This window comes from Ruditapes philippinarum, unplaced genomic scaffold (genome assembly GCF_026571515.1).
Source record: "Ruditapes philippinarum isolate M1 unplaced genomic scaffold, ASM2657151v2 ctg868_1_1_1_1, whole genome shotgun sequence".
In the NCBI taxonomy this organism is placed as follows: Eukaryota; Metazoa; Mollusca; class Bivalvia; order Venerida; family Veneridae; genus Ruditapes; species Ruditapes philippinarum.
Window position 1 is genome coordinate 264,942 of NW_026852866.1, and position 14,865 is coordinate 279,806.

General features: G+C 34.4%; 1 protein-coding gene across 1 annotated transcript in view; it reads left to right on the forward strand.

The window, feature by feature from the left end:
• Positions 1-8,708, forward strand: part of LOC132726806 (uncharacterized) — a 35,579-nt gene extending 26,871 nt beyond the window's left edge. The window contains exons 7-14 of the mRNA XM_060712181.1: positions 65-175; positions 617-724; positions 1,700-1,810; positions 3,971-4,090; positions 4,494-4,619; positions 6,584-6,723; positions 7,188-7,254; positions 7,474-8,708. Coding sequence (XP_060568164.1) covers positions 65-175; positions 617-724; positions 1,700-1,810; positions 3,971-4,090; positions 4,494-4,619; positions 6,584-6,723; positions 7,188-7,254; positions 7,474-7,764 — 1,074 coding nt within the window. The 3' untranslated portion in view covers positions 7,765-8,708. The remainder of the gene's footprint in view (positions 1-64; positions 176-616; positions 725-1,699; positions 1,811-3,970; positions 4,091-4,493; positions 4,620-6,583; positions 6,724-7,187; positions 7,255-7,473) is intronic.
• Positions 8,709-14,865: the final 6,157 nt, after the last annotated feature.

The following is a 14,865-nucleotide window of genomic DNA, read 5'->3' on the forward strand; positions in this document are numbered from 1 at the left end:
CTTAAATTAATATAGCATATTCTTCACTTTCTTTGCTGTTAATGTCTGCCTTTCTATATCGCAGCAAAGTAAGATATTGGACCCAAAGTACTACAAAGAGAAGCAATATCCAGAGGAAGAAGAAATACTAGATAATGAATTTAAAGCGAGGCTTCCAAAGAATCTTGGACATGTTGTAAGTTGATCATAAATAGTCTTCTTCCATATCAGTTTGTACAGAGTTTAGTGTAAAAAGCTGACAAACTGTCATAAACTTTCCTTTCAACATTGCATTTACACACACAGGATGGTATCCTTACGTGATACCTCCGGGCTATTCATAATGCACGGTAGTAAAGAATGTTACCAACAACAATTTCTTATTTCCGACAACGTCTGCAGCTAAATAATATAAAAGGACATGTTTAAATATCTGAGTGTATCAAACATTTAACTATTAACCTAATTGAATTAGGCTATGGGAGGGGAGTCAGTCTTGAACAAAACTTACACTGTTTTATTTTATTTTATATGCATTTGTTATACTGATATTTGCGACAGCAGTATTAGATTAAGTTGTTCATGAGTGTTCATAATTGTATAAATAATCTGATTACATTACTTTTTTTTCTCGCAGCAAAGTAAGATTATGGACGCGAAATATTACCAAGAGAAACCACCTCCCGAGGAGGAGAAATTAGATAATGAATTTAAAGCTAGACTACCAAAGAAATTGGAGCATGTTGTAAGTGTATTTTATTTGTATAATTCTAAGCATTTTTAGTGTATTTGATGGCTTTTCCGGTTGATGGAAAGTCAATGGTTCTATCGAAGTGCCATCCAGTGATCACATAGATTCACGCCTCCTTCACCGGTAAAGCTAAAAACCGGCGTTAAAAGCGTCGGTATGACTAGTATCTAAGAGAAACAAAATGAAGGAAAACAATAAAACGTATTTTAAGCAATTTACCATACTATATAAGATACTTCATTCTTTCAACTGTTTATGATGTTACAACAGTAAAGAGTGAATCTGTAATTTGTCACTGAAAAATGAAAGTCTCGCATCACTTTTTACGTTGTAATGGTTATCAAGGGATAGTGAGCGAGGGTATGAAGGGAGAATGGGCGAGAGTATGGAGGGAGAGTGAGCAAGAATATGGAGGGAGAGTGAGCGAGAGTGAGCGAGAGTATCGAGGGAGATTGAGCGAGAGTAGCGAGAGTATCGAGGGATAGTGAGCGAGAGTATCGAGGGAGAGTGAGCGAGAGTATCGAGAGATAGTGAGCGAGAGTATCGAGGGAGAGTGAGCGAGAGTATCGAGGGAGAGTGAGCGACAGTATCGAGGGAGAGTGAGCGACAGTATCGAGGGAGAGTGAGCGAGAGTATCGAGGGATAGTGAGCGAGAGTATCGAGGGAGAGTGAGCGAGAATATCGAGGGAGAATGAGCGAGAGTATCGAGGGAGAGTGAGCGAGAATATCGAGGGAGAGTGAGCGAGATTTTCAAGGGAGAGTGAGCGAGAGTATCGAGGGAGAGTGAGCGAGAATATCGAGGGAGAGTGAGCGAGAATATCGAGGGAGAGTGAGCGAGAGTTTCAAGGGAGAGTGAGCGAGAGTATCGAGGGAGAGTGAGCGATAATAAAGGAGAGTATATATATTTGACCAATACATGTATTTTGAAATATTTTATTTTGTCCTGATATTGTTGATTGTATATTTCAGCAAAGTCGAATTCTAGATCCTCCGCGGAAATCTAGACCAACTTCTGAAGAAGCTGACAGTATCTCGTTACCCTCTTTCCGAGCAAAGCCCCCGAAACATCTTGAACAAGTGGTAAATTCATTTACATAATTAATTATTATTATAAAATAAATGATTGCATATAATATGATGAACAATCTTTTTTCACAATGTTCATGTAGATTCTTGATCTCTATGCTTTTAATATATACTCAACATCACTAATTCCGCGTCATCACTTATTTCAAGGTAATGGCATATTTTCATGTGACCAGTGTTAAAATTGGTCAGAATTGACATATTTTATTCATACACCTAAACAACAAAGTTTTGGTGCAAAAAAGTTTAAATCTCTAGATTTTTACGTAAAACAGAACAACATTTTACAAATTTCTGCAAAAAGCACCAATAGTCCATTAAATTTGTGCATACGTCTGAAACAATCATCATATTCTAAATGTTCTTGTATGATGAAAAAATAAATTTTGAGTTATAAAGTAAAGATAGTTTTAATATTTAAAATTAAGCAAAATAACATGTAGAAATTTTAACTGAAACATGAAGAAAAACTGTCATAAAACACCATTACCGCGATTTAAATGATGACATACTGTTTTCAAAATAGCCGACATATGGTCTACGTCTGGCTCATTTAAACTGATTTTGACTAAATATATTGTTGTTTCCTTGTGTCATACAGCAGAAAATACCTATATGTTACAGCTTATGACAATTTTTGTACCATAAGTTTCATGTGTTGTTTTCTTTCTTGCTTCAAAGCGTTAAGTACCGTGAACTAAGAGGAGCACAGATAACTTTTTATCACCATTTAGAATACACATGTATTACATTTGTATTATATCGGATTAAGAACACTGATTTTAGATAAAAGATACTAAGACATTAATAATTTCTGTTTTTGAAATGTTTACTGCAACTGAAATCGAGTTAAAATCCCCGAACAATATTTATCCGTTTGAGAAAAAAAATTTGCATATTTTGTATGCATTGCTAAAAAATAATTCTACTCGCCTTCAGTCATTTAGAATATTTATAAACATGTATCATAGTTTCGAGATTTTTCCATTGAAGCTGCGTCAAAGTAAAGTCGTATACCTCGTCTACTGTAGGCAGAGTGACGCCGCATATAGCTCTCAACGAATACGTCACAACCTAATTTAACTTGAAATTGTCTCAGTCATTTTCGATTCTCTGTAGATCCTTTACTTTGGCATGTACAGAAATTATCAGTTCCTTTCGCAGTAAAGCAACTAATACTGATACACTGACAGCTCGTTCACGATTTACTGTCGTTGCCCGGAGTGAAAACTGTCAGTCGTGTTTCGGAGCTCTTTCTTATTATCTGTCCGTTATTCTTGTTTTATTTTTCACGTGTACGTGCACTTGATTTGTTACAGGTATTAAATTTGCAATTTTTGCACGCAGTGATTTACATTTTAGTGGTAAGAAAATAACATGCAAACAAGAATGTCTAAGAACTGTAAGAACTATTTCAATATCAAAACAATCTCTCTATTTTCATCTTTCTGTTAAATTTTTGCTCTTTGAAACAGACTGTTACTTCGTTTGTCTCAAGAAATGTGGCAATTTGAATTGAACTGTAAAAATCATAAAGTAGAAAATTGTCGAGTATTTGATAACGTTTATATCATTTTATGTAATATTACAGGGCAGTCGAACCACCATCTTATGTTATATTGCAGGACAGTCGAACCACCATCTTATGTTATATTGCAGGGCAGTTTAATATTACATCAACCATTCTATGTTATAGTCCAGGGCAGTCAAATACTTGACCCACCGTTTTTAAATTATATTACAGGGCAGTCGAGCCACCATTTTATGTTATATTGCAGGGCAGTTTAATATTAGACCAGCCATTTTATGTTATTGTCCAGGGCAGTCAAATATTTGACCCACCGTTTTTATGTTATAGAACAAGGCAATCGAAACACTATAATTATTCTGTTATATTGCAGTGCAGTTTAATATTAGACCATTTCATGTTATATTACAGGGCAGTCGAATATTAGAGTAACCATTTTATTTTATATTACAGTGCAGTCGAATATTAGACGCACTATTTTATGTTATGTTACAGAGCAGTCAAATATTAGAACTATCATTTTATGTCATATTACAAGGCAGTCGAATATTAGACCCATCATTTTATGTTATATTACAGGACAGTCGTATATAATATAAAAGGTGCCATTTTATGTTATATTACAGGGCAGTCGAATATTAGATCCAACATTTTATGAACCTCGGCCAGAATATGTTTACGAATCAGAAGAGGATCATATTGACCACAATTTTAAAGCGAAGCTTCCAAAAAGTTTACAGCATGTGGTCAGTATAACCCATTGTTTTTTAAATATGAAAAAATATATGCTTGTGAATAATTGCAAGCAATTATGATAATATATGCTGTATTTTGCTCGGTATTTTGTAATTTGCATGTTGATATAGTCTGAAAATATATGACTATATATAGGTACCTTCCAATATGTTCCAAGTGAAGTAATCTTACCAAGAAAATAATGGCAAATGTTGGAATATGATAATTTCAAGAATGTACGTAGTAAAAACATTAAAATTTGTTATAACATTGTATTGTTTTATAACCATTTCACAACCAGTTCGATAAGTGTAAAACTAATAACAAAATCGCATTGATGACAAATGATTAAAAAACATTGAATTTTTCGACATCTGTCATTTTCATTTTTACAAGTCACAATATCTTTTTCAGGAGTCACGTGCGTTAGATGCTAAGTATTTTAAGAAAAAGACTTTACCTATGACCACAGAGGAACGTGAAGCTCTCAATGCAAATCATAACTTCAAAGCAAGACTTCCAAAATCATTAGCACATGTTGTATGTATGAACTACATTACAAACATTATTTCGAAATGAAACTCAAGTAGATTTTCTTTTCTGTATGGAAAAAAGAAACTGAACGAAAAATAAGTGGCCACAAACTTAAATCATTAATCCTTTCTGTTTCATTATCAAAATGGCATGATCAGCCTAAATGGATGACAATGAAATAAAGAAATTACATTGTGTTTATTTAGAACATAACGGGTAATATTGTACGGCTTATTATTTTTTCGAGGATGACCGCTTTGTGGTTCATAAAAACAAATTATGTGAGCAGTAATTTTATACGATTTATTTAAATTTGATTGTGCCAAAAGCTAACACTCGAATCCGTCCTTAAGCCTCGGTCTCACTTACTCCCGGTAGAGCCCCGGATCATCCCGGTAAGTTACCGGGATGATCCGGGACGATCCGGGGTGTAATTATTGTTGCGGTCACACTTACCCCGGCAGCACTACGGTAGTTCTCAACTAACCACCCAGGATGCGCTCCGGATCATCCAGGCAGAGCCCAGGTGCAGTTACGGTTCATGCCGGTGCTTCCCCGGTCGTTCCCGGATGATGCCGGAAGAGCCCCGGTTGACCCAGGCAGAGCCCCGGTCGATGCAGGCAGAGCCCCGGCAGAGCCCAGGACGATCCAGGCAGAGCCCCGGTAGAACCCCGGTGGATTGTAAACGCCCGAAAATGATAACATTGATACATAATTTTTATTTAATATAATATCTATTATTCCAGAATAGTATTACATGATGATTTTCTGAAAAATCCTGATGCCATACTGGATAGAAGGGAAATGGAAGGGGTTTCAATACCAGCAAGTGCAATCATCGCAATTGTCGTTATTCTTTTGAAAATGATCCAGGCTTTGCCGGGGCTCTACCGGGATAAACCGTAGCTCTACCTTTATCATCCGGGGCTCTGCCTGTAGTTGCCGGGGCTCTGCCGGCATTTTCCGGGGGCTCTACCGTAGCTCTACCGTAGCTCTACCGGCTATATCATACCCGGATCATCCCCGGTTTGTGCCGCAGAGCTACGGTGCTTCCCCGGTAATAACCTCGGTCGTTCCCCGCAGAGCTAAGGATGAAGCCGGCAAAGCTATAACTTCCCGATCATCCCGGACCACCCCGGTGATATTAAATATTTTATTCCATCCGGGATCGAATGCCGGATGTTCCCGGATCATCCCGGATCATCCAGGACGTTGCCGGCAGAGTTACGGATGTACTCCGGTTGTTCCCGGTCGTACCCCGGTCGTTCCCGGATCACCCCGGACGTCTACCGGGGCTCTGCCGGGGCTCTGCCGGGATGTAAGTGAGACTGTAGCTTTAGAACAAACCAGTGCGAAGCAATGAGTGTAAAGTTTCTTGCTCTTGTCCCTGACAGGGTTTGAATCCACGCGACAAGAAGTCATTGGATTGCTTATCCGGCGTGGTAACCACAGGGCCACGTAACCTCTAGACAATTTACTGTCTTGGTTACAGACACTCTGTATACATTTGAAAATAAATGTATGCACTATGTCATGTTAAAATTGTAGACTGCTTCCAAAATAAATATTTTTGTACGAATATAACAATAGCATACCAAATAAGTTTAATGTGTATGATGTTGTTTATCTTTAACTGTCCAGATTGCTTTATCACATGTTTCATCCGTGATAAGTTTAAAAAAAAGTAGAAATTCTACACGTAATGTTCATATCTCACTCAATGCAATCCTAAAAGTGGTGTGCATATATTAAGCCAGGAAAAATTAGGAATTTTAGCCACGGACCTTGATACTTGTATATAACCAATGGATTTGTGCTTCTCACATGCAAGAACAACCAAGCGCATTTATCCGTACTTAATTATGATTGTGACGAATGAACTGTTTTAAAGATATTTATCGTTTTCTGACAATAGCATTTTTAAATCTAGTTTTAACTTATAAACATCAGAAATTACTGTAAAATTTCAGCAAAGCAGAGCATTTGATCCTTATTACAACAAATCATTATCTCCACGTCATGAAACTCCTGTTGTTGAATTAAAACAAAGAGGAAAACTTGTCGTTATCAATGTTAAAAAAGAAAACAAGGATAAATTACATCAAGAAAGGTTTGTGAGATCAAAACTAACATTAAATTTTTACATCAATGAATCGATTTGTTTTGACATACATCTGAGATAAGTAATCACTGTAATTCTAATTGCATCTGCTGAAATGTAAGAAAACGGTTGACATGTTATGTTTTTGAGAAATGCGACAGTCTCACTGATCTGAGAATCATTAATGCACTCTAATGTACATAACTGTGAGGCTTTATTTAAATTCAGCCAAAGTTGATGAACTGAGCAAAAATATTAACAACTGAAAATTTCTTCTGATATAAAAATTAAGTTTTTTTTTAAATGTAATTTATTATATTTTAGTCAAGTGTATTAGAACAAACTTTCATTACAACGCTCTGCGAATATTTCAATGCTTAAGCATTGTTCGTATGTCTTTTTGGACAAGTTTGTGATGGTCATTATCATTACTGTAAAATGGTACACATAAAATCTACGTTTTATGTTTACAGAAGTAAGTCGGAGGGATATAGAGATCGGTTTGATGCGGTAAGAGGGAAAGATATATTCAATGATGAGGTGAGATATACATTGTACATTAACAGCTTCTCTTCTCTTCTAGAAGTTAAAAAGTATATTCACTCTCAAATTTCTTTATTCTATATTGCTTTGATATCACTTTTGTTTGACGTAGGTTGCTACACTTGTATAACATCTTGGTTATTTAGTCTTTTGTATTGAGATGACCATTTTGATATTTTGATCAACTTTTGTAATATTTTCAATTTAATGTTACAGGATAAGAAATATGAAAAACAAGAATCGGCCAGAGATGAAGAGAAAATACAAAACAAGAAAGAACGAAAGCCATGGCATCCGCCTAGAAAACCTAAACCGGAGAGAATAGATAAGGAATACTTTGACAGTTGGACAGTAACACCGACACACATCTATAATGACAGCAATGATATGTTTTATAGGAATAGACGAAATGTGTCGGAAATGTGGACAAGCTTAGCAAAGTCTATTAAGAAATCTGTGATAAACAATGGGGACAGGATAAGATCCATTGAACGGACATATTACTAATTCCATTTCTATATCTATATTTGGAGGTTCTATTTCATTTTTGTTTTCATTTATTGTGTAAATGTATTTCAATGAATTTTTTAAATGAATCGTTTAATATAATTATGAATTAGTGTTGATTTATTCAACGGAGGTCATATCTATTAACAATGATGTACTTTCTTCTTCCCGCGACTGTATTAAAATGATACAGTGACGGTAGATATCGAAAGTATATGATGCGTAAGGTTTTGTAGCGGGGAAATAAATTTTTCAATTTTGTTTAAAAATTATGCGATGCTACATATACTAAATGTACGAATACCTTAAGCTCAACATGACATTATTTAAGTTTGCTATTAGACAGTTTTAGTGTTCAGTCAGAAACTGTGTAGCCATATCTCGGGTTTGTATAGATATAAAAACAACAGTTTTTTTGTCTAGCGTAAAATTTGTGTTACATGCTATGTGGGTTGCCTTTGACAAAAAGTGTGCATTGAACTGAATGTTATTTGTCAATTGTCATTTCATATATAAACGCATATAAACTTATTATTTCGAGGATTGGTGATTTAATACCGCTTTAGTCGGTGCTAGTGGGCATGAGAGTTGTTGCACTTAATGCAGAATCTGCAAATTTTCAGTTCTTTGTTTTTGTTTTCATTTCCTTCAACGGATCTCCCCTGTCCATCTTTTTATTTAAATCTTGTTCAGTAATATGCTTTTGTCAGATACCTACATTATTTTGCTTAAAAAAGTTCATGCAATAAAAGAACTGTTAGGTTGTACATACATGTAAACATTGGCATTTACCATTGATGTTGTTGTAAAAACTGTTCATCTTTTTATTATGATCGTATTATTTTCAAATTACAATAATGTTTTATCAAAGTACATTTTAGTTTTTTATCATCATAATTATTGACATGACAGTTTCATTTTAAAAGAATTGTATATATTGAAAACGAGTTGTTTTTCTTTAATAGGTATTATTTTTTTGTAGTTATCATTGTTTCCAAACGGTTCGGTCATTTCAAACTTTATGTAGATGTAAACTTTTTCGCAATTGCTAGTTTTTTCCATTTAAAACCTAAGGTACCATACATTATTATACACATATGATTTACAAATACCTAGTTGAAAATCCGAACAAAATTATATCTTTCATTTTCTTTTCTGCTTTAAGATACAAAGAGAAATGTGCATACATCGTGAAAACTGGTGGAAACATATAAAAGATTTATATTGGAATCAAATTGCGTGTCTTGATCAATCTATCCATATTATCATATTGAAATACAAATACAAGAAACTGCAGTGACATTTTTTTTTCTGTTTAACAAGAATTTTGCATTGATGCAATATCACAATATATGTAGTTTGCAAACGATATTATGACACACGATATTATGACACTTTTATTATGCTGTCGAAAGGTAAATCATTAGATTAAAAAAGGAAATTATTATGTAAACATTGTATTTTTAATATCAAGGATTGTTAATGCAGTTACTATCAAATGAAAGAAAATAATTTTTGGGTTACTTTTCTAGAAAATATAAAGTTTAAATCAGTCAGCAATTTATAACAGACATTTTTCTTAGAGTTAAAGGATATTAAAAGTTACTATGTAATCATTTGTCTCTGCGTGCCCCACATGTATTATCTATGTACTAAATTAATTGATTGTATCCTCACATTTAGAACACCTGACCTCGATTAATTTTTTTACGTTGGCATTGTTTTGCTAACCTTAGATATTTTACAATTTATTTACAATTCAGAGTGAAAACCACACCTCTAACTCCCCCCTAATATAATGCATTATTGAAATTTGTTAGACTGGTAAGACAACAGATTAAGTAAATTTTATTTAGTTAATACACATTAACCAAAGTTAGACTTAGCAGAAATTTGAAAAATACTACAATTTTGATTGGACAAAAAAATAATGTTGATCATTAAATAAAAGATAATGCTTATTATTTCAAAAGTTGAAAATTTGAGAAATAAAATTGATAGAATTTCTGAGGCATAATGGGCTTTTAAAATGTCATAAGATGATTTAAAAAAAGGAAACATAATTGTGTATTGCAAAAAAAATCATTGACATAAACAATTGGATGCTACTTTCAAAATAAAGTTAACGCTATTGGAATGTAATTTTTTCAGTTCTAAATGCCTGTCATAAGCCTTTCACTACTTTCTTTAGCTTGTTTTTTTTTTCGTCCTATCTTTCAGGTTTTCCAACATTATTTGCTGTTTTGGCATTTACTACTTGAAAACTATTGAATTCTCTTTAAATCTCTCCTCATGCTTTCATGCTTTTGTTTTATCGGACATATATTTAAAATCGTTATTTTTTTCTTTTATATTAAGATTTTTAATAATAAACTCTTTATCTTCGGTGATACACACTCTTTTAAACGACATGGTTAAACTTGCAATGTATATTGAGTGATGTTATGCAATAAACCGATCGGTCAACTTTTGAAGTCTAACTCACGAGAGGTAAGGTTGAGTAAACAAAACGAATACAACTTTTCACATTGTGAGTTACTTACCATAAGTCTACTCCAGCGTTACTTGAGGCGACTTTTCGTGAGTTTAAGTCGAGATTGAGATTAAGTATCGTTTCTGAATACGGACCATAATCTCAATTCCGACTTAAACTCAGGAAAGGTCACCTCAAGTAACGCTGGAGTAGACTTATGGTAAGAAACTCACAATGCCCAAAGTGGTACTCAACCTTACCTCTCGTGAGGGAGACTTCAAAAGTTGTCTGATCGGAAGTGTAACCATGTCGTTTAAAAGAGTGTGTTTCACCGAAGTGAAAACATTTTGTTAAAGAATTAATTATGTAAAAGAAAACAAAAAATAAAAAACGATTTTAAATATATGTTCGATAAAACAAAAGCATGAGGAGAAATTTAAAGATAATTTAATAATTTTCAAGTAGAGTAGTAAATGCCAGAATAGCAAAACAATGTCGGAAAACCTGAAAGACAGAATAAAAAAAGAAACCAAAGAATGTAGTGAAAGGCTTCTGACAGGCATTTAGATCTGAATTTGTTTTTATTTCAATAGCGTAATACCCCGGTCACATATTCAAGGAATACGCCCACGGAAGGGCCACGGATTAATTCCGGCATCGTCCGTAGCTACCCGTACTGGTCAGTAGCTCTCTGAATTGTAACCGTAATCAGTCGTAGAAGTCCTTGTATATCTGTAGCGATCCTTGACAATTTTTGAACATGCACAAAAATTTGCTACGGAAAAATCAACCGTAGCGTGTCCCTACTAGTCCGTATTAAACCGTACTGATACGTACTGGTCCGTACGAAAACCGTAGTAGTCCGTACTGATTCATAGACCCCAGCTTGTCAAGGATTTCCACGGTTTGGTACGGAGAACTACGTATTTGTACGGTTACTGGGAAATTATATATTTTTTTATCATGTTCTGAATAAATTGTTTATGTAAGGAGTAGTTTAATCACTGTCTTAGATTACTTGTCATGGGTTTCCTTACCAATTTAACATTATTTGGCATCTTCAATGCATGGGTTATGGCAAGCAAATCAGTATGCAACATCAATCATTGCCCTTCTTGTTTTCTTCCGTTAGAACAGTATAATCAAGATTCAGCTCTATTTGCTGTTAGAGAATTACAGTTTACAGTTGAGTTAAGAAGGCAAACTTGTTGCTAAACTAAGTACTGGGTGTTTTTATTCTGTATAGTTTGACTATATCCTTGTAGTCACGGAAAATAAAGCACTGGAATCCTCTGGAGGCATTATAGGTCTAACCCATAGTAATGACTGTGCTCTCTCTCTCACTGGTTTCTTGCAAGGCCATAAAATGCTAAGTATGTCATGGCTAACACGTCTGACAATAACTCTTGCTCAAACAAACAGCACACAGTTACACCTTTCCATACACAGTCAAAAAGATGTTGAGTGTATTCGAGTGTGACACCTTTATCAATGCATTTTATTTATCTTTATCCATCTTCTAAACTTTTAAACATTGCAAATGGTGTTGAACTTCCATTAGATGTTGAAAGGAACCTACTAAATTGTCTCAAAACAGGCCAACAAAATATTGTTAGTTTTTGTGTGAGACAGTTTTGTTGCACAGAAACTTTGGGTGGTGAGCCGAAAATACGTTAAAATTGAAACAAATTGTATAGTTGCCAATCCCAGCGTATATTCTTGTCATATGTATCAATAAAACGTAATTTAAGCTTTTTTGAAAAAGAAAATCATATTTCAACGTCTATTATTATAGACGCTTAAATATGAATTTTGTTAAAAACAGTTTAAGTACTGTAGATACATATGACAAGTATATGTGCTAGGATTGACAATAATACTTAACGCATTTTGAGCTCCACACCCAAAGTGTGGTTTGTTGTAGATAATTGTAAACCTCCCACAAAGAGATTCTTTGATCCTATACCAAAGTTTTAAGTCCTTTAAAGGAGGGCAGTAGATTGAACACTGGCCCTATTGACGGTGAAAAGATGTATTTAAGACTTGTCACAATAAATTCATTTAAGAAAGTGCCTTTTTAATTTTGACAGGGTTATATCCTTTGGGAATGCCCCTGTTCCTTTGAGTTTGTTCACAGATGATGTAAACACAGATATCTGATTTTCTTGAAAAACTTCTAGTAACATTCATCAATGATAATTTAAATGCACATGCTTCGAGTATAGCTGACTTGTTTTATTTTTGATGCTACTGCAGTATGGCCGTTGTTCAGATGCTGCAGCCTCAGTCTAGAATATAGACAACATACCAGATGTAGGCTTTATCGTTCTGGCAAATTGTAGACATTTTGTCACATAGTCAAAGTGCACTGCACATAACTGAGTTATTGATAGGTATATTTCAGATAGCCTTAAAACCAAACAGGCATAAATCGAGGTGAAAATATTTCCGCTTTCAAGCCAGTTGTAATTCAGCCAAATATCCAGTACAAAAAGTAACAATAATTTGTAACCAACGTTCCCCGCCTCAGGGAAGTTTTATTTAATTGTGCAATTTCAAAAAATTGAGGTATGGATCTCAGGAACTTCAGTCCAAAATTATGATCAATGCCAGATCTGCAAATGCAACAATAAATTTATTAAAGAAATAAAATGAAACATCTATCATGTTAAGCTTTGACCTCTTGGTGTGACCTTGACCTTGGAGGTAGAGATGCAGGTGTTGTGCATGACATATCGTCTGATTATTGTTACTATTTGTGCCAAGTATTTTCAAAATCCCTTGAACTATGAAGAAGTTATAGATCAGACACAAAATATACCCTATAACAGACTATGTTAATCTTTGACCTCTAAGTGTGACCTGGGACCCATGTTTTGCGCCTGACACAGGTGTTACGCATGGCATATCATCTTATCATTGTGACTTATTATTTATGCCAAGTATTTTTAAAATCCCTTGATCTATGAAGAAAATATGGACGGGACACAAAATATACCATATAACAGACTCTGATAATTTTTTACCTCTATATGTGACCTTGACTTTGGATGTAGGTGACTGGTTTTTTCGCATAACAAATCGTCTTATAATTGTGAACAATTGTGGCAAGTATTTATAAAATCCCACACAGATAAGAAAATTATGAACCGGACACGATATATACCTTCAAAAAGACAATGTTAACCTAGAATGAGCAAGTGCGACCTTGACCCTAGAGGTAGCGGTCTGGTTGTTAGGCATGACATATCGTCCTTTTATATATATATATAAATCATTTGTGCCAAACTATTTTAAATTCTTTTGATAAATGACAAAGTTATGGAACGGACACGAAAGTGTGACTAACGAACAGACGGACGGAGCCTATTTCTGTATCCCCCTTTTTTCTTCGAAAAGGCAGGGGACAAAAATGCACCTACAAAGTTCTTTACTAGATATCTCGCTGAAAACTGTCATGATTTTCTTGTCCTGATGAGAGAACCACTCAGGAGGAGGATTAGATAAACCATACAGCAGGAGGATTAGATAAACAGTTTTAAAAAATCACTACTTCATGTGTGGAGTATTTTCCAATATGAGATTCAAATCATGAACAAGTTGTTAGCAGGATAATCCTGCATGTTGCTTTTACTTCCTCTTAGGTGTACAGCAAGCTGTTGTTTTTAGTCCTAATACTGATTTATTTGTACTTCTTATGAATCATTTCTCGGAGCTTAATATAAAAGTATTTACTTTAACTGGTAGAAAAGGTATGCACAGAGACCTGATAAGATATATTTCAGTATATACAGTAAAGATTTCAGTGTTCTGCCTTCACAGCAGTGAAGTATCATACTTTCTGTGGTTGTGATACCTGTTCATCATTCCGTAGCATAGGAAAGAGGAAGGCTATTCAGGTAATGTGTAAGGCTGATTATAATTGACCTAGGGAAAGATATGGTACTTTCAATTCATGCTAACACTGCTGCATTTAAGTTTGTTGGTCTCTTGTATAGACATCATTGCCCTCCCTCAATGTTCTTTGATCATCCCGGGTTCTTTGCAAAAAGGGGGTCATATCAAGGAAATGACCTCCAACAAATGATAGCTTCGTTCTTCATTTACTGCGATGTATACTTCAGTTATTCGTATGGCGTTTATCAAACAATAATTCCTCCATTTTATCAACTTTGGATATAGTTAGGAATGTACAATACACAGCTTATGAAACTGTAGAAAATAAAATTGAAAACCCTTTAAATTTTATCAAACCTAAACCACTGATTTTTGTTTTGGTTTTGCTGAATTTTACATTTATACAAACAAATGTATCAATGTTTATGTACAACATACACGTAAAAGAACTTAGTTAACAAATAATGTTACTGCTTGTTTCTACACTCTTATATGCATGTACATGTTTGAACTTTTATAATGTTTTTATAGGTTCTGAAATAAGATAAAGATTCATTCAAAAAGAATGTAAAAAAATCATGTATCTGTAAAACTGTATCCTCTACGAATTTTCACTTTATCCTTAAATTTGACGCTGCTTTGATTCAGAAAACCAGCAAAACAAGTTTTAAATTATGCAAGCCTCCCTTAAAATAATGTGATAGGGCTGATACCATTTGTTAAAATTCAAA